The 20,524-nt window shown below is 42.7% G+C and overlaps 1 protein-coding gene and 1 long non-coding RNA gene across 3 annotated transcripts in view; one reads left to right on the top strand and one right to left on the bottom strand.

The window, feature by feature from the left end:
• entrep2 (endosomal transmembrane epsin interactor 2) overlaps nt 1–20,524 on the top strand; it is an 81,761-nt gene that overhangs the window by 34,861 nt on the left and 26,376 nt on the right. For both annotated transcript variants that reach the window (XR_010000932.1, XM_062963345.1), the window contains exons 2-3: nt 616–672; nt 16,705–16,815. Coding sequence is in view for 1 of the 2 variants with exons in the window: in XM_062963345.1 (XP_062819415.1) it covers nt 616–672; nt 16,705–16,815 (168 nt within the window). In the remaining variant the exon portion in view is untranslated. The remainder of the gene's footprint in view (nt 1–615; nt 673–16,704; nt 16,816–20,524) is intronic.
• Nucleotides 15,285–16,846, bottom strand: LOC134293967 (uncharacterized). Its single transcript, XR_010000933.1, has 2 exons — nt 16,710–16,846; nt 15,285–15,665 (listed from the first exon to the last, which is right to left on the bottom strand). It is a non-coding gene; the product is annotated as an uncharacterized LOC134293967 (long non-coding RNA).

Below are 20,524 nucleotides of genomic sequence, written 5' to 3' on the forward strand. Positions count from 1 at the left end.
CCATAGTAGTTTCAGCTGTGTTCATTTCTGGGGAAAACCTATCAATAAATCCAATCCTTCTGTTGATTTGCAACTCTTCTTGTGTGGTCCTGGTATTGCGCAGGTCTCATGGCATTGGATTGTACAATTGTGGCAAAATAAGGAGTAAATAGAGTAATAGAAGAAACAAAAACAGTTTGTTTGGTAGGACAAATATGGATAGGACGTGAGACTGTGTGGATACCAATCAGAAGAAGTGCTGGGATTGCGCATTTGCAACAAGATATGAGATTGTTCCAATAATGTGATATGATAGTCTCTGTGGGATCTTTGAGGTCGAAGGTTTCGATGGGGCAAAAAGAGGATATCCCACCCCATATAAGAACTTCTCAGTCAGATTTTCCTTCATTTCCTCAAATGCCTTTAGAAACACTGTCTAAGCATCCAAAGAAAAGGCCAAGGTGGCTCAGGGCGCATCATAAAGTGGGAAGCAATGGTCAACCAAAAGAGAGAAGTTAATAAAATATAATTAGATACCGAGAGCAAAAAAAGGTAACCTGCTCTGATCTGCACTGTGGGTTTTTTTGCTGATTTGGATCTCTTGAGGTTCATCTAATGCTTTTGACTTGGTTTCAGGTGCTGCTGTCGGGTCTGATTGGCGTTGTGTCGTGGAAAAGGCCACTCTCCCTGGTGGTAAGTCAGAGCTCCATTATATTGAAATACTATAGAGTTTGGCTGTTGAAGAAGAACTGGAGGACTGGACACAAATCTGTAGACTTCACTATCTGCCATGAAACAGTATTAAAGGAACATGAGGCTGAAGGGGAGAAGAAAGGGGTCTGAAGCTGTTAGGAACTGTGGGAGTTGAAGTCCAAAACACTTAGAGGGCCAGGTTGGTCCATGCCTGTTTTAGGGTCTTCTGGCCTTATTTGTGTGTTTATGTACCTTTAAATCATCTGCTGATTTATGGAAACCCCATGCATTTCATAGGCTTGAACTTGAAAGGCCCTCTCCAAGGTCCTGAAGGCAAAATAGGTTTGCTACCTTGGATAGCTCCTTTAAAATTCAGATTAAAACACTATTTGAAGGGTTTCAAATCACTCCCACTTGGGACTCGGAAGAAGGAGACTGAATGTGCGCATGGTGTATTTTGTGCATGGCCCAACAAAGGATGTTATAGTTTGCTATGTGCCAACATGGAAATGAAACGGGTTGGAAATGGTGCCTGCCTTTACCAATCAGAGCCACATTGTCAAGGTTTCGCCATTAGAAATGTATATTTTTCAGAAAGGTGTGGATGCATTCCCCAACATGGAACCACACGCCAATCTGAGCCTTTTTATAATTGAACTCCCAGGAGGAGAAAAAGTGGAAGCGCAATAGTATCCTTTCTGCGATGCTCTTATTTAATTATCTGCAGGCTTTCAAATGTGGTTTTCCATTAATGAGCAGTCGGGAGGGAGCCGGCTGCCGAGAAGTCGGCTCTCACTGTCGCTTTGGCTCACGAGGACAGGAGCAGCTCGGGTTTAATTTCCTTTCTCTTTTGGCTCCGAAATGATCTCCCTGTTTATAACGCCGCTCTGCTCTTAATTGAGTCTATTGGTGCTTTTGGGGTGGACACACACTGGGTTCCAGCCAACCTGGATGTGACAGTAACATGTGTCTACCATATTGGTGTGTCATTGGATCCGCCCTGGTTTTTAGTCCAGACAATAAAATAATCTTGAATGGCTCCTTTAAAATGTGGATTTAAACCCAAATGTTATAAAAATGTAATATGAAAGTGGGCTGCTAATCAATTAGTTATTAAATAATTAGGGAGGGGAGACTTAACATAAGACACCCCAAGCAGTCATGCCGGTCACATGAACAGGAGGTGACAACAAAGGCTTGGGATGGAGAAGAGAACCTCCCCCAAAGCCAGAGATGAGCACCGCCTCCAAAGCCGGGAATGAAAGGAGAAGCCCTTGCCTTTATTTGTGTTTGTGTGTCTCATTGTATTGTAATAAAGCCAGAAATGAAAGGAGAAGCCTTTGCCTTTGTTTGTGTTTGTGTGTCTCATTGTATTGTAACAAAGCCAGAAATGAAAGGAGAAGCCTTTGCCTTTGTTTGTGTTTGTGTGTCTCATTGTATTGGAACAAAGCCAGAAATGAAAGGAGAAGCCCTTGCCTTTATTTGTGTTTGTGTGTCTCATTGTATTGGAACAAAGCCGGAAAGGAAAGGAGAAGCCTTTGCCTTTGTTTGTGTTTGTGTGTCTCATTGTATTGTAACAAAGCCAGAAATGAAAGGAGAAGCCTTTGCCTTTGTTTGTGTTTATGTGTCTCATTGTATTGTAACAAAGCCAGGAATGAAAGGAGAAGCCTTTGCCTCTGTTTGTGTTTGTCTCATTGTATTGGGACAAGGTATTGAATGTTTGCCTGTATCTGTTTATACTGTAATCCACTCTGAGTCCCATCAGGGAGAAGGGCGGAATATAAATAAAGTGTTGTTGTTGTTGTTGTTGTTTTAAACAACAACAACAACAGCAATAATTTATTACCTGCCTCTCTTTTCAGCTCAAAGCAGAGCACAACATAGTCACATACATCTATAAAAGCACATATTACAACATAGTGAAAATGCAACCATAAAAGCATGCATTAATATTATTATTAATAATAATAATACTTATTATTTTTATTTATTTATTTATTTATTTATTTATTTACACACCTCTCCTTTTGGCTCAAGGTGGGACACAACACAGTCAAATACAACTATAAAACACATATAATAATAATAATAATAATAATAATAATAATAATAATTTTATTTTTGTACCCTGTCTCCATCTCCCCGGGGGGACTCGGGGCGGCTTACAAATACAAAACGAACATACAATAACATCAAGTACCGAAAAATGCGCAAATGAAAATTAAAAAGACATAAAATAAAGTCAACAACAATTAATAGAACACAAGTGAAAACACAGCCATAAAATTATAAAATGAACTGAGCAAAAGTGTGCTGAGTGAGACTCGTAAACTTGGAGGAAGTTAAAAGTGCTACATATTAAAACATATTTAAATACAATCACAAAAGCATATAATAATATTAATATTTATTATTATTATTATTATTATTATTATTATTATTATTACTCACCTCTCCTTTTGGCTCAAAATGGGGCACAGCACAATCAAATCTGCCTACAGAAGCACATATTAAAGCATCGTTAAGATACAACCAGGAAAGCATATATTTAAACATACACATATTAACATACATAAAACAAAAGTTAAAGCACAATAAAAGAGAAGGGTTTCCTTAATGGTTCCCATTAAGGTCCAAACACTTGGGAGGAAAAAAACATGAATGGAGCATTTGCGTGATATTCCCTCCAGCCTGTGTCTGGATTTCTTATTTTTCATGACGGGTATAAACGGTGACGTTTTACAATGTCTCCTCTTTCAATATTTAAATGCTCTTCCTGTCAGAACATCAAGGAGCAGGAGGGAGAAGGGGAAATCCTTAAACAAAGCGATCCTGCCCCCTCTTCCCCCGTTATAAACATTGAGATTCATTTGTAAAAACCCCCCGCCAGGTTCTTTATTTTAATAATTCCTGCCTCCCACGCATCCCTTGCTTTCCGCATCGGATTGAATTAGTGCATTTGTGTGATATTTACGGTGTGGGATGTTGGAAATGAACGGCGAGCAGGGCTTCTGCGTATTGACATGATTTCAGGGTCAACGGGATGCCAACATTATGGTTGGATCTGGAAGGTCTGGAGCAGGAATGGTCAGACTTGGGTCCTCCAGGTGTTTTGGACTCCAACTCCCACCATTCCTAACAGCCTCAGGCCCCTTCCTTTTGCCCCTCAGCCGCTTAAGTCTATTCTTCACTCCCTCCGTTCTCAAACCTAATCTGGCTTCTCAGGAAAACTCCCATTTCATAAGGGAACTGAGAAGGCTGAGTGATTATTATTATTATTATTTACAGTATTTATATTCCGCCCTTCTTTCTCACCCCGAAGGGGACTCAGGGCGGATTACAATGAACACATATGTGGCAAACATTCAATGCCAACAGACAAACAACATACATTAGACAAACTCAGAGGCATTTTTTAACATTTTTCCAGCTTCACGATTCCGGCCACAGGGGGAGCTGTTGCTTCACCGTCCAGTAGTGGCTGTACTTCCTCATTCCTTTCCTCGTGTTTTGCTGGCAGTTTTATGGTGTTGTAAATTAGCCTCCCGCATAAAACGTGCCTAAATTTCCCTAATTGACAGGTGCAACTGTCTTTTGGGGCTGCATAGGTCAACAGCAAGCCGGGGCTATTAATGGTCGGAGGCTTAACCCGACCTGGGCTTCGAACTCATGACCTCTTGGTCAGTAGTGATTTATAGCAGCTGGTTACTAGCCAACTGCGCCACAGCCCGGCCCCTATGACCATTGGTCGGAGCATTAATAAATTGATTGATTGATTGAGAAGGCTGAGTGGGAAAAGGAAGGGGCCTGAGGCTGTTAGGAATGCTGGGAGTTGGAGTCCAAAAGACGCGCAGGACTGATCCCTCCTCTCACACAGGAGAGAAAGAGGGATTCTTTCATCCTCCGCTTAAGCGGCTGAGGGGCAAAAGGAAGGGGCCTGAGGCTGTTAGGAATGGTGGGAGTTGGAGTCCAAAACACCTGCAGGACCCAAGTTTGCCCATTCCTGCTCTGGAGGATATCAAAGCTTTAAAGGCAAAACAAAAGACCACATTCTTGCAATTGCAGCAGACTTTGAGGGGTGTCAATGATGAACTAGAGAGCCATTGTTCCTTGACAATAAATAAGTGATTGCATCTATTAGCGGCGTTATTGCTTTTAAATAGGCCCTGCAAAGTCGTTAGGAAGACAGATGTGTTTGGCTCCCGGGTTCTGTTTTCATTGGAAGTACAATAAGTTATGCAAAGTTAACGAACTAATCATAAACGCCTTTGTTGGGGGCCAAGCAGTTAGATTGGGACAAACCACTGCAAAGAAGGCTTAACCATGGTTTACAATACTATCCGAACAACTGATTGTGTTGTAATCGTCTCACATGCACAAATTTCTGCGAAGAGAGCTTAGCTGTGGTTTGTCACAGTGTCAAGACACTTGGTTGTGTTTTGGAGCAGTCTCATGAACCCAAACCATAGCAAAGACATCTAAAACTATGTTTTGCTGTGCATTGGGAAATTCAATAGGTTAACTATATTTCATTGCATAATAGTCGCACCTCCATTTTTTGGGTGGCAAGATGGATACAGTGTTCCTTCACTACTTCGCAGTTCACTTTTCGCGGATTCACTGTTTTGCGGTTTTTCAATAAACTCTAAAAAAAAACTATTATAAATAATAAAAAATTACAATTTGCAGCCTAAGGAAGGGAGGAAGGAGAAGCCAAAGGGAAAGAAAAGGAGCCCAAGCGGCAACGGGAGGAGAAGGAGGTGATTTATCAACACACGATTGGTTGATAAAGACTTAAAATAGTGTGTAACTACTAAAATATTGTATAAATATTAAAATAAACATGGTGTCCCTACTTTGCGGATTTTCACTTATTGTGGGTGGTCCTGGAACCTAACCCCAGCAATAAATGAGTGAACACTGTATTTTTGTGTTCCTCGCATAAGAGTTGCAGAGTCGTTTGAGGCTGGTTCCCTCCTTCCTTCCAACTTGAAGTTAGATTTGAAGGTGCAATTCAGGCATGAGCAAACTTTAGCTCTCCAGGAATTTTGGACTTCAACTCCCACAATTCCTAACAGATTAGACTGAATCAGATTGAATCTGGGATTCTACTAAATGGATTTCTGGCTCTATAGGAGATATGTAGTTAGTGGTCTTCTATGATACCTGTGTCTCCACGAACCTCCCTAAATCTTGCAAGAAATCTTGAAGACCTATTCCCATCATAATTACAACTATACTCCTCGACCTTTTGTACTGGTCGCTCTTTTCCTGATTACTTGTTATTAATTCAGGGCTCCTCCCTACCCAATGTGACCTTGAATGAATCTATTGCACTTTATTTAAAAAATCTGTAACTTATAATGTGCACCTTGCTTATCCACTATTGCAACCTCATTGTTTTTAATTCGATGTTTTAATACCGTGTTGTGTTTTTTCTTTTTTTCTTTTTTCGGTTGCTGTGTATATATTATTATTGGGTTTTTTTCCTGATGTTTCATATTTTATTTTGTATTGTTTTGTATCCGATTGTGCTGTAAGCCGCCCTGAGTCCCCTTCGGGGGAGATGGAGGCGGGATATAAATAAACTTATTATTATTATTATTATTATTATTATTATTATTATTATTAAGAAACCCACGGATCCCCTTCCCCACCCTTTGCCCTTGGTGTGTGACACGGTTATGAATCAACCCTTCATTAAAATTTAACGGCATTGTTTCTCTGTCATTAGACATGCAAATGACTCCGACTTCTGCTTTGTGAGCCACATCAATCACGTTCACAGTTGCAGACAGATAAAGGGGGGGGGGGGGGAAATAATATCCCAGGAAGGATCACTTTGGGGAGAAGTAAGTGGAGGACAAACAATTCAGGGCAGACAAAGCAATTGTGGATTTTCCAGACATGTTCAAGGTGGAAAAAAATGAATTTCTTCTCGATCCATCATGTAAGAAGCTCTTGTGCCAAGTGATCCTATGTCGTCATCTTCCCATGTTTTCTTTAAACATAGTTACTTCCTCAACTTGGTGGTGGAATTAAAAGCCATAGTCGTGTTAATCTGAAATTTCAGAATGGAAAATGATCTTGTATGTAGCACATTTGAGATTACAACTGTATTTAGACTTGGACCAAAGATATGGAGAGTCCATGCCTGGCGAGCACGACACTAACAGCCCAATGTTCCAGATTAAAGAACACACTCTCCAGGTGAAAACATCCACATAGGGTTTTAATTATGATCACACCAGAAAGGATGCAAGTAGGGCTGATGCCGTAAATGTACAAGCATAACCATGAATACAGAGACATCAGGTTTTATGCATTTGACAGCTATGCAAACTTCCCACTTCACCCGCTCCCTTTCCTGATTGAAATCTAACCTGATCGAAGCAATCAACTGGGGTGGGGGTGCTGTGTTCGACAACATAATTGTGCCGTGACAGTTAAAGTGGTGTCAAACTGCATCAGTTCTACAGTGCAGATGCACCCAAGGGCTCCCAAATCCATCAGAAGCCCAGGTTTGTATCACAATCCCCCAAAATAGCATTACAAGGAGGTGCCAACTTATCATCCTGACGCAGAGGGATGTATTTAAAGACACAATGATCCCAGAGTTCTCCTAATGCATTTATGTAACTTCCCAATGACCAAATTATGCAATTTTCTTGCTGTCGGATCTTGAGCCGGGAAGAGGAGCCCTCCAACACAAACGTGGCAAAGTGGTTTTGGGCTGCCGGAGCGTAATTAAATTGAATTGCTTCTGGAATGGGAGAAACACAAACACTTAGCGCCTGGAGAAGACCTGACAAGCAATTAATAAAATTAGGGACTATTTCTCACAAGATAGCACTTTGGTTTGCTTTTGTTCAAACAGGCAATCCACCAAAATGTGTGTGCATTCCTATCACGCAAAGGGTAGACTGAGTGTGCATCTACTTGGGAGGATGAATGCAGTTTGATGCCACTTGAGCAGCCACGGCTCAATGCTATGGGATCGCGGGAGCTCTAGTTTTACAAGGCCTTTCTCCCTCTCCGCCAAAGAGTAGAAACTACACCTTCCAGGACATGGCAGTTAAAGTGGAGTCAAAATGCATTGATTCTCCAGTGTAGATGCATCCAGGTGTAGTGAATTCACGCTCTTGCTGTTGTGAGTGATTTCCCCCTCCACTGATTTATTTATAGGGCCCAGTTATTTTAACTCCATAAAGATTTGCATATAAAAAGCATCATCTCAAAACATTCTGCTTACAGGTGGCAGGGCTCCTCTTCTTTATCGTGCGCCATTTAGACTAATTACGAGGGCTATCCAGAAAGTAGATTACGTTTTGGAATTAAAAATGAACAAAGTATAGGAGAAAGCATTTACCATATGCAGTTGAAAACCAGACCCAAATACCACTTCTCAACATAGTCCCCATTGAAATCTAGGCACTTCTCATAGTGATAAAAGAGTTTGAAAAGTCCTTCCCCACCAAACGTTGCCGCTTGGCTTGCGTCCTCAACTCGTCCTGGATTGCTCTTCTAAGGTTTCGCAAGAAGCACACCTTTCCTGTCCCAAAAAACTGTTGCCATAACCTTCCTTGCAAGCATTTGCAAAACAGAAGAGCAATCCAAGACGAGCGTGGGAGAAAGTTGAGCGCATGCACATGCGCAGCTGTGAGAAGAGGACGCTGCTGGTTGAGGACACAAGCCAAGCGGCAAAGTTTGGTGGGGAAGGACTTTCCAAACTCTTTTGTCGCTATGAGAAGTGCCTAGATTTCAATGGCGACTATGTTGAGAAGTGGTATTTGGGTGTGGCTTTCAACTGCATATGGTAAATGTTTTCTCCTATACTTTGTTCATTTTTAATCCCAAAAGGTAATCTACTTTCTGGATTGCCCTCGTAGATTTTCTGGGAAATGCAACTTGTAGGAGCCTTTTTTGGGGGGGGGAAACAAGAAAGCCGATGCGACGCCGATCCTTTTTCCTGCAATGGCATGCACATCATGCAGGCCTCCCTGGATAGGATGCTTTGCCTTTGCCTTTGCCTTCTCTGGAGGGAGAGCCAGTGTACCTAGGCAGCCCCGGGACGCTTGTCCTTGTCATCCGCAACATCCTCGCAGGGAGCGAAGACTCGCACGCTTTCCATTTTTCCCGTCTCCTCGAGGCATGCGGCTACATCTGTTTTGCAGGGAGGGCTATTACCTCGAGGGCCTGCGCTTGTCGGAGAGAAGAAGCATCACAGCAGGAAGGTGTTCGCACCTGAAAAGAGCATGAAGGAGGCGGTATTGTCTGGTGTGAGCCTCCGGGAAGGAATCTAGGCAGTTACAAGTTGCAAAGGCATCTCCAGGATATTAATCTGGACGCTTCGTATAATCAGGTTGCAGGTTTTGCTCTCCAGATGCAGATGAAAGGGTATCTACACCGTAGAACAGGTATGGGCCAACTCGGGACCTCCATGTGTTTTGGACTTCAATACTCTGTAGAACGAATGCTAAAGACCTTGTAAACCCTCTGCAATGCCAGGAATACAGCTTAATGGTGTAACATTATAAAATGTTGACCATTTCCGCTCCCTTGGCAGCCACCTCTCCACAAAAGTCAACATCGACACTGAAATACAACACCGCCTGAGCTCTGCGAGTGCAGCATTTCTCTGAATGAAGCAGAGAGTGTTTTGACACTGAAATACAACACCGTCTGAGCTCTGTGAGTGCAGCATTTTTCCGAACGAAGCAGAGAGTGTTTTGACACTGAAATACACCATCTGAGCTCTGCGAGTGCAGCATTTTTCCGAACGAAGCAGAGAGTGTTTTGACACTGAAATACACTGTCTGAGCTCTGCGAGTGCAGCATTTTTCCGAACGAAGCAGAGATTGTTTGAGGATCGGGACATCTGTAGAGATACCAAGGTGCTTGTTTACAAAGCCATTCCCCTCCCAACCCTGCTCTATGCCTGTGAAACGTGGACGGTCTACAGACGTCACATTCAACTCCTGGAGCATTTCCATCAGCATTGTCTCAGAAATTAGAATGGAATAGAAAGGCAAGAAGTCCAATTGCAGACGATAGCGGTGCTAGGAACCTCTCTTTCTCCCTTGCAGGATGAGAAATAGGTCTGGGTCTCGCTGCAGCCCAGATCTTGCAGATGTTGCTCTCAGGAGCGGATAATAATCCTCAGCCCCAGGAAAAGGGGAGAAGTCATAAAAGGGGCGTCCAAAGGCAGCCCAGGGAATGCTAAGCAGTTACAGGGCTGACATTGCTTTTGTCTGGGTCACTTAGCAACTGGCGGAGCATGAGATGAAAGTGAAAGATCAGGTGCTGAGGAAGGAAGGCGACGACGCGGCAGGAATCCAATAGGAAGGATCCTCTTTGATCCCTTCCTCCTTTCCTGCCTTTCTGCTTCCCCTTTTTGCATTTATCTCTGCTGCTGGTTTCACAGATGCTTCTGTGCCGTAGAATGAATGCAGTCTGGTGCCACATTAACTGCCGTGGCTCAATGTTGTGGAATCCTGGGATTTCTAGTTTGATAAGATGAGGCCAAAGCCCTCGTAGAACTACAGCTCCTGGGAATCCACAGCATTGAACCGTGGCAGTTAAAGCTCCATGTTAATCAGGAATATCAGGGGTCTTGCGGCACTTTTGAGACCAATGGAGAGAAAGAAAGTGATAGAACAAGACTTAAGTCTGTGAAAGCTTATGCAATCATCTTCTTTCTCCCATTAAGATACTCCAAGATCTCTTTGTATAATTCAACTTGTCAATCATTATCATAGCTTTCAAAACAATAACAAAAATAATAGCAACCGCAACAACAACAACCCACCTCTATTACCTCTCTAGCTCTGGGTCTTGAAAGCATCTGTCTCCTTCCAAAACAACAACAACAACAACAACAACAACAACAACAACAACAACAACAACAACAACCAGCCTCTATTACCTCTCTAGCTCTGAGCCTTGAAAGCATTTGTCTCCTTCCAAAACAACAACAACAAACAACCTCTATTACCTCTCTAGCTCTGGGCCTTGAAGGCATCTGTCTCCTTCCAAAACAATAACAAGATCAACAGCAGCAGCAGCAGCAGCAGCAGCAACAACAACAACAACAACAACAACAACAACAACAACAACAACCCACCTCTATTACCTCTCTAGCTCTGGGCCTTGAAGGCATCTGTCTCCTTCCAAAACAATAACAAGAGCAACAACAACAACAACAACCCACCTCTATTACCTCTCTAGCTCTGGGCCTTGAGAGCATCTGTCTCCTTCCAAAACCACAACAACAACAACAGCAACAACAACAGCCCGCCTCTATTACCTCTCTAGCTCTGGGCCTTATGAATGTTGCTGTAATTAATTAGTTAACTATTTTAATTGATCTGTATTGTATTTTATATTTTTATATATGTGTGTTTTATTGTAAGCTGCCCTGAGTCCCCTTTTGGGTGAGAAGGGCGGATACAAATCTATATATATAAAAGAGTGATGGCATCATGGCGACACACAAAACAACAAAACTACAGGCCCCCCAACCTCGAAATTTGACAACACAACCCATCATCCACGCCTCTAGGTTGATACAACAAAAAGAAAAGAAAAATAAAGTCCTAATTTGAGAGAGAGGAATAATTGCTTTTATCCAATTGCTGCCAGTTAGAAGGCTAAGCTCCTCCAACTTGGTCTCCTAGCAACCCAATAAAAAATAATAAAAAACACTAAAAATTAATACAATAAAATACTATAATAACAGAAAATAACTAAAAATAATACAAGAAAATAGTAAAATATAATAAATAAAAATATAACTTACAATAAAATTAATAAAAAAATGCAAATAACATCAAATGAAAGTTACACAACAATTTTTAACCCATACCACCACCACTTTGCCACAGCAACACGTGGCCGGGCACAGCTAGTGTTGTTATAAATAAATAAGGCACCTGTCTCCTTCCAAAACAATAACAAGAGCAATAAAAAGAACAACAACCCGCCTCTATTACCTGTCTAGCTCTGGGCCAAGGATTCTTTCAGTACGAAACACTGACATATATTAATGTCAAAGCAGAGGCTTTGTTGGCAAATCTATCAGTTGGTGGACATCATTGAAGCAGCCCAAGCGTTTCATTGATAGGACCCATCATCCACACAAAGACGGTGAGAGAACGGAGCCCTCAAGTTGGGGTTGCAATGAAGGGATAGTTGCGTTGAAGACGGATTTGCGTGTGTGGCCACCAGCTCCGGCTCAAATCCCCTTCCCTTGCACACTATTAATTCGTGTCCTCAAAGGCATCTCTCATGTTTCCCTTTAATCTTCACTCTGAAGTTGCCCAACTCTTTCCCTCGTCGGACCTGATTTCCATGTGTGTGAACTGTTTGCAAACACACCTCCAGCGAATGGAAGGAAAGCGAGCGCTTTTGCCTGAAGGGAATTGAGAGTTGGTGTCTACTCGCCTTGTTCAAATTAAGGAAGGAAAGAAGGAAGGAACGCATGCAGCGGAAACACCGCACAGCTGGAGAAACCAGGCGCCCTGTTCTTTGGGGATTTACTTTGAATGACAGGTGCTTTGATGTGGATTCATTTTGGATCCTAACATCAAGTCATGATGCCACTTCTGGGAACAACTGGAGACTCGACCGGAGTTTCTTCCTCTTGGTCTGTTTCTCAAGAAGGAGCCTTTGAAACACATCCGCAAACGGAGATGTTGTCTCTAACAGCACGTGAAGAGTGTCCGTTATTTTTGTGATGGGATACATTGGCTTCTGTCAATGGGAGTTGGAGGGTGTTGTGTCGTTGGTCTCCAAAGGCTTATTGGGATCCTGTCATCAGTACAGTCCCAAACTTTGTTAGGGTTAGAGTATATAGCGGAACCAGCAGTGTCCAGTTAACACCACGTGCAAAGAGAACCACACCAGGCAGAGGAATTGAAAGAACAAAGGAACTTTACTTGTTGAGTTGAAATATAAGTAAACAGTTCAGCAATCGTACAATGTCCTTGTAGTTGCATAAGATCAATAACAAATCAATCAGCATTCAATATATCCAGCATAGCATATTCAAACTGCTACTTGACCGTAGCTAGAGAGCCTGTCTTTTCTGTGCTCTCCCTGGAAGCCCAGATCCCCCAACTGACAATCTCAGCCATCTGCCAGCAAACCGATACATTGTTTGAGCGGTGGCCTGCCTCTGCAAAAGCTGAGCTCCTTTTTTTGCAGAGATCTTTTGCAAGCAACTTTGCAAGGATTTCTTTACACACACACACATATAGCAATTTGGCGCAATAAACTTTCCATTTAGCTCAGACCCATGAAAGGATCTTCTCCAGTTGGATGCCTTCCAAATCTCTTGGACTAGAAAACCCAGCATCCACTGCAGGCACCATCATGCATAGCAGTGTTCGTTGTACTGGCTGATGGGCTTAGTAGTCTAGCATTATCTAGTTGGACATGGTTGGTGCAAAGAAGACCATCCGTGGTGCATTCAGAGACCAAGCTGACGACCATGAGAGACAATGATGTTCTGATGGTTTGGACGGAATAGAGATTGAACTGGGAGTCAATGGGAGCTAGGTTGAAGAAATCATCTTTACCTTTGGAAGTTATCTGAGAATGAAGAGACAAATATTGTTATAATAAGATAGCTTTGTTAAATCATAACATCATTATCATCATCATCATTTCTTATCAGCCTCTTCCTGTGGATAAAAGCACTCCTGCTATTTAAAAAAATCCCCCCAAATAGTTAAGATTGGAAAATGGTTGTTGTTTCTGGTTTTCTTGGAGTCCAGTCTTTGACTCAGTTTTGGAGATGTGACCCAACCATAATGTTGAGAGTTTCCTTCCATAAGGAAAACTAGGATTCCTAAAAAATGTGTTGTCGAAGGCTTTCATGGCCGGGATCACAGGGTTGTTGTATGTTTTCCGGGCCATGTTCTAGAACGTATTCCTGACGTTTCGCCCACATCTATGGCAGGCATCCTGCGAGATATGGAGAAACCTTAAAAAAATGGTGCTCAGATGCCAAGGTTTGCCCAGTTGCCATACTCAGATCAACTGGGAGTAGTTCAGTGGGTCCGCCTGCATTGAGGAATATTCCTTTTTAGATTTCCTTCTTGGCAAACCCGCGGTGCAGATGGAGAGCTGTCCTCCTTGATCTGGGGGCCTTTGGACAAAGAAGCGGCATCTGCCGCCTTCTCCTTGGCAGCGTGGAAGGGATCCTCCACCCGTGGAAACAGCTGCGCTTGGACAAGCAGATGCCGGCTTCCTCCCACAAACGCATGCAGGTGGACACATGGGAGGCGGCCAGTGCGGCCTCAATAAATAAACACACAAAATTGGACCAACGCCTGAGCCGAGCCTTGGGTGGGGGCCAGTTTTCTCTTGGCTTCTCATTACCCTTCGCGGTCCTTATGGACGGTCCTTAGTTGCCAAAGCACAAAGAGCCGCATTCCTCTCATTCATCACTTGCGTGGCGTGAAGGCTGGTTGTCTCCAGGAAGAGGGATTTAGAGAAGAGACTAATAAATAATAATAATAATAATAATAATAATAATAATAATAATAATAATAATAATAATAATAAGCACGCAAAGGTACTGTGGGACTTCCGAATCCAGACTGACAAAGTTCCGGAACACAACACACCAGACATCACAGTTGTGGAAAAGAACAAGGTTTGGATCATTGATGTTGCCATCCCAGGTGACCGTCGCATTGATGAAAAACAACAGGAAAAACTCAGCCGCTATCAGGACCTCAAGATTGAACTTCAAAGACTCTGGCAGAAACCAGTGCAGGTGGTCCCGGTGGTGATGGGCACACTGGGTGCCGTGCCGAAAGATCTCAGCCGGCATTTGGAAACAATAGACATTGACAAAATCACAATCTGCCAACTGCAAAAGGCCACCCTACTGGGATCTGCGCGCATCATCCGAAAATACATCACACAGTCCTAGACACTTGGGAAGTGTTCGACTTGTGATTTTGTGATACGAAATCCAGCATATCTATCTTGTTTGCTGTTTCATAATAAAATAATAATAATAATAATAATAAGAAGAAGAAGAAGAAGAAGAAGAAGAAGATTATTTTTATATCCCTCCCCATCTCCCTGAAGGGACTCGGGGCGGCTCACATGGGGCCAAGCCCAACAACATACAATAAAATACAACAATATAAAATACATAACAATCACAGTAGATCAATAACACAGCTTCAACAGAGTAAAAACATGGCCATTAAAAGAGTCGATAACATGGCGCTTCAGTCCATAGTCTTGGTGGAGAGGTAATTTCAATCATGCAACCAATTAGGAGAGCTAAGGATGCATCTACACTGTGAACTAATGCAGTTTGATACTATCGTAGCTCAATAGTATGGAATCATAGGAGGTGTCGTTTTGAAAGCTTTCTCCCCCAAACGACAATTTCCAGAATTCCATTGTATTGAGCCATGGTGGTTCAAACTGCATCAGATCCACATTGTAGACACGCCCTTGGAGGCACTTATGGAAACATTCACAGGGATGCCGACGTTGAGATGTCATTTTATCTCAGGTTACTTTTTGGACTGCTTCCTGGCTGAGATATTGGAGGAATTGTAGTCGGAAAGAACTTTGCTCAAAGATACCTTGTGCTGCCTAGTTTATTAAGATTCGCTGCTTTATAATGGGCTCGCTTTAGGACACCAGCCCTGCCTAAGTGCTTCTGAAAGGAAACCGAGGCAGGCAGGCTCCCCAAAAGGCTGTTATCAAAGGTTTGCAAAATCCAGATGAACATTTGCCCCGGTGAGATGATGGAGATGAAACAGATACAGGAACAGGAGTTTAGTACAATATTATCAGATGAGCCGGGGAAAGGCATACATTCAAAGCCATCGCCGGGAGAATATCAGGCGCGGAACGGTGAGATGTTAGGAAGATCTTCTATGTGCGATAGGAAGCTGCCTTCTCCGTGGTGGGCCATTGTTCTCTTGATCCTCTCCTCCCTCCGTCTGTTCTTCTCCAAGCTAAATTGAATATGTACATGGGACCAAATGCACATCAAATATGGGCCCCTGTCCTTCTGAATCTTGGAAGCTTCTAAAACTTTGAACTCAAAGCATTGCTCAAAAAGGTCCATGGGGGGATTGGAGCATGCATAAGAAACCAGTGGGATTTGTGGTCCTCAAGGTCTAGACCAGGGGTCCCCAAAGTTTTTAAGCCGAGGGCCGGTCCACAATCCTTCAGATTGTGGAGGGGCCGAATTATCATTTGGAAAAAAAACCCGAACAAATTCCTATGCACACTGCACATGTCTTATTTAAAGTGCAAAACAATAACAACAACAATGAAAGAACAATACAATATTTAAAAATGAAAACAATTGTAACCAGCATAAACCTATCAGGATTTCAATGGGAAGTGTGGGCCTGCTTCTGGCCAATGAGATAGTCAGGTTAATTAGGATTGTTGTTGTTGTTGTGTGCCTTCAAGTCATTTCAGACTTCGGGCGAGCCTAAGTCTAAAATTATTTATTTATTCACTACATTTATTTATTACATTTATATCACGCCTTTCTCACCCTGAAGGGGACTCAGAGCAGCTGTATGTACATACAATATATTATATTATTAGCATAGCACAATATTAGCATTATATATTACTATATTGAACTATACCACTATACTGTAATATAGGTAATATATAACATATAATTAATATTATTATATTGTATTTGTATTAGTATTATATTATATAACATTTTAATATTATTATCAATGTTATATGTAAATACAATATATTATTTAAAATGATATAAAAATATTATATTATAAAACTGAGGGCAGGGGCCAGGTAAATGACCTTGGAGGGCCGCATTCGGCCCGCGGGCCTTAGTTTGGGGACCCCTGGTCTAGACAATCCAACTACTGGCTTTGTAACGTTTCAGGGTCTGCATCGGATATTGACTGCAGATCCCTATGGGGCAATGGGGGCTTGTCCTCAACCTTTGCTGTCTTTTGCAGGGAGTGACTCTGTCCGTCTTTTTCCTCCTCTCTTCCTCCCCAGATCACCTTTTTCATGCTCTTGTCGGCCGTCTGCGTGATGCTCAACTTGGCCGGCTCCATCCTTTCCTGCCAGAACGCGCAGCTGGTGAACTCGTTGGAGGGGTGCCAACTGGTGAGTAGCAACCGCAGAATAATAATGGCAATAGTAATGATGACAGAATAATATCATAGTCATAACAATGGAAGTAGGTGTTGTGGGTCACCAGGCTACAACTCCCATCATTCCATAGCATTGAGCCGCGGCAGATCAAATGACGTCAAACAGCATCCGTACTGCAGTCACATTGTACCTATCTGTTGGTGCTTCTCAAATCTGTTATTTTGAGGTGGGGTATAAAAATAAAATTATTATTATTATTATTATTATTATTATTATTATTATTATTATTATTATTATTATTACAAGGTCGTTTGCATTGGCCTTTGACTTGCCTTCATCTCCCTCTGGAGCAAATAAGCAGAAATAGGATCCAACACAAAATGTAGGCCAGTGGCTCTACCGCAGTCACTTTTATTCTCTTGTATGAATTTTAAAGACTTTAAAAACACAAACATTTGACCGATGAAGGAGACAGTGAAGCTGCAAAAGCTTTGGGAGTTGGTCAGGATTTTGGAAGGGTTGCATTTTACAACAAAAGGCAGTTTGCATCAGTTGAGGCTGCAGAGTATATGTGCCTTCAGGTTGCTATGGTTTGTTAGATAGAAATGGCAAAGCCTTTCTAATCATAGAATAAAATACTGTCTAATGAACATGTGGTATATTGATAGCACCTGAGTAATGACTGTGAATGTGGTAATGGCTGAGTCATAACCATGTGAGGGTGATCGCAAAGGCGTTGCATCAGCCAGAGTCCCTTATTGATAACCTATCAGCTATATAAGGAGGATGGAAGAATCCATCTTTCTCTCTCCTGTGTGACTCTGTGTGAGTATCTTCCTGTGTTGCATGTGACTATCTGATGACTCTGATTGTTTGCAAGGATAAGGAAAGTGGATCTGTGTATCCTGTTTGTACATTTGTATATATTGCAACTGTGAAGATTAAAGCCTCTGGATATTTTGGGTGAAAACCTGAATCCATGCGTTTCCTAAACAGTGTGTAGATAAGGTCAAATGCTGGAAGTTGAACTCTGCTGATGGACAGTCTGAAGCATGTCTTTGCTGTGTGTTTTGCTGGCTTCTGGGACACTTGCTATCCAGCTTGCAGTGGTTCAAGGAGGTCATGATTTGGAAACTATAAATTACTTCACAAACCAGCACGCCCTACAACACGGTTCTAATGTTAATTTGATGTTTGCGGATGGGTTTTCCTGCTTGCAGAGTTACTCCCATGAAAAACCGAAGCTCATATTTTCCATTCATTTCTGAAAAACTGCACATAGAAAGAGTTGCAAGCCGACGGTCTCATTGAAATGCAAAATACATAGAGGTGATTCTTACACCCAAACTTCTGTCTCCATATTATGAGATCTTAACCGGAGACACGGAGTCTGTTAGGAGGCCTCGAACAGATGCACACCTGACTGCCGTCCATGAATGCCATGCATCCCAATGAGAGGCGGGGAGTTCGTTTTCAAGAATATGCCATAAAAAGGGAAAAACAGAGAAATGGAATGGAAGGAAATTCTGGAAGAGCATCAACTTCTAATTACAATTATAAACGGAAGGAATACAGAAGAAAAAAAAAGGCTTAACTTGATTTGGTAGGCGCAGGAGGAGCGACCATTTCCTAGGGCTTAATAGTCTTAATTCCTCATTGGTGACTGTAAGGAGGTATTAATTATATTTAGAGTTGGCATTCTTCAGCCTGAATCAATAAAACAACCCTCCGAAGCCCATTTTTACCACTTTGGGTCCAGAACGGGAGCCCTTAACGCAATCAGCTTGATTTATTTTGCAATTTGCTTGCTGTTTCTTCCCCGTCTTGGGTTTGCGTTTCCAAACCCGCCGCCCTCCCAATTTATGCATCTCATTAAATTGAAAGACCGAGCCAAGTCCTGATTAGACTGGAATCGTGTGGGTTGCGTCTCTTGGAGCTTCTTCTTTGGCCCGTTTCCACCCATGACGGCAGGTCTCACGTGCCGTTGGAATAATAAATAGGTCACTTTTTTCACTAATTAGAAAATGTTACTTTGAAACAGAAAAGAGATTTGAGCAACAAAAAGGAAAAGTTAGGCTTCGATTCTCCTAGATTCGATTCTCTTAGATTCTCCCATGTGGTTCTGTGGTCAACCTCAGGTGAAGGTGCTGCACAACCTGCGGCCCTCCAGGTGTTTCGTCCTCCAACTCCCAGAAATCCTAGCAAACTTGCTCGATTCTTAGGAACTTTGGGAGTTGAAGTCCAAAACACCTGGAGGGCTACAGGTTGTGCAGGCCTGCCATAGAGTCATATTGAGAAGCTAGAGATTCCCCTTCTCTAGGCATTTGTAGGTCCTCCAGTGCAGCTCTGTGGTCAACCTCTGGAGGATTTCAGATGGAAGCCGTCCATAAAGTCCAACTGGAGGACCTCGAAGTTCCTAAAGAGAAGGAGGGTTCTGTAAACATTTGTAGATAATTCAGTGGGCAACCTCTGATGGAAATCAACCTATGGCAGAAGTTGACCAGAAGGAGGACGAGAAAGAAGAAGGAAGAAGAGGAGGAGGAGGAGGAAGAAGAGAAGGAAGAGAAGGAGATGGAGGGAGGAGGAGGAGGAGGAGGAGGAGGAGAGCATTTGTAGGCTCTCCAGCATATTTCAGTGGCCAACCTCTGATGGAACTCAACCTATGGCAGAAGTTAACCAGAAGGAGGATGAGAAAGAGAAAGAGAAGGAAGAAGAAGAGAAGAGAAAGAAGAGAAGAAAGAGAAGGAGATGGAGGAAGGAGGAGGAAGAGGAGAGCATTTGTAGGTTCTCCAGCATAATTCAGTGGGCAACCTCTGGTGGAAATCAAGCTATGGCAGAAGTTGACCAGAAGGAGGATGAGAAAAAGAAAGAGAAGAAGAAGAGGGGGGGGAGGAGGAGGAGGAAGAAGAAGAAAAGAAGGAAGAGAAGGAGATGGAGGAAGGAGGAGGAGAAGATCATTTGTAGGTTCTCGAGCATAATTGAGTGGACAACCTCTGGTGGAAGTCAACTCTTGCCAGAAGTTGACCAGAGAGGGGAGGAGAAGGAGAAAGAGGAAGAGAAAAAAGAAGAGAAGGAAGAAGAGGAGAAGAACGAAGAGGAGGAGGAGGAGGAGGAGGAGGAGGAGGAGGAGGAGGAGGAGGAGGAAGAAGAAGAAGAAGAAGAGGGACAAGATAAGGAAATGGAAGAAGAAGAGGAGAAGGAAGAAGAAGAAGAAGAAGAAGAAGAAGAAGAAGAAGAAGAAGAAGAAGAGGGACAAGATAAGGAAATGGAAGAAGAAGAGGAGAAGGAAGAAGAAGAAGAAGAAGAGGAGGAGGAGGAGGAGGAGGAGGAGGAGGAGGAGGAGGAGGAGGAGGAGGAAAGTCACACTTGAGGGCTTAGAAATTCCTAGACGAATGACATTTCAGGGAAAGCAATATTTCTTAATGTGCATTTCCCCCACACTTAATGGTATCCTGTGCCCAAAAATCCCACCAAAGTGGAAGTCCTTCTGGGCCGGGCTGTGGCGCAGCTGGCTAGTAACCAGCTGCAATAAATCACTACTGACCGAGAGGTCATGAGTTCGAAGCCCGGGTCGGGTTAAGCCCCGACCATTAAATAGCCTGGCTTGCTGTTGACCTAGGCAGCCCCGAAAGACAGTTGCATCTGTCAATTAGGGAAATGTAGGTACGCTTTATGCGGGAGGCTAATTTAACTAATTTACAACATCATAAAACTGCCAGCA

This window comes from Anolis carolinensis, unplaced genomic scaffold (assembly GCF_035594765.1).
Source record: "Anolis carolinensis isolate JA03-04 unplaced genomic scaffold, rAnoCar3.1.pri scaffold_11, whole genome shotgun sequence".
Classification (NCBI taxonomy): Eukaryota; Metazoa; Chordata; class Lepidosauria; order Squamata; family Dactyloidae; genus Anolis; species Anolis carolinensis.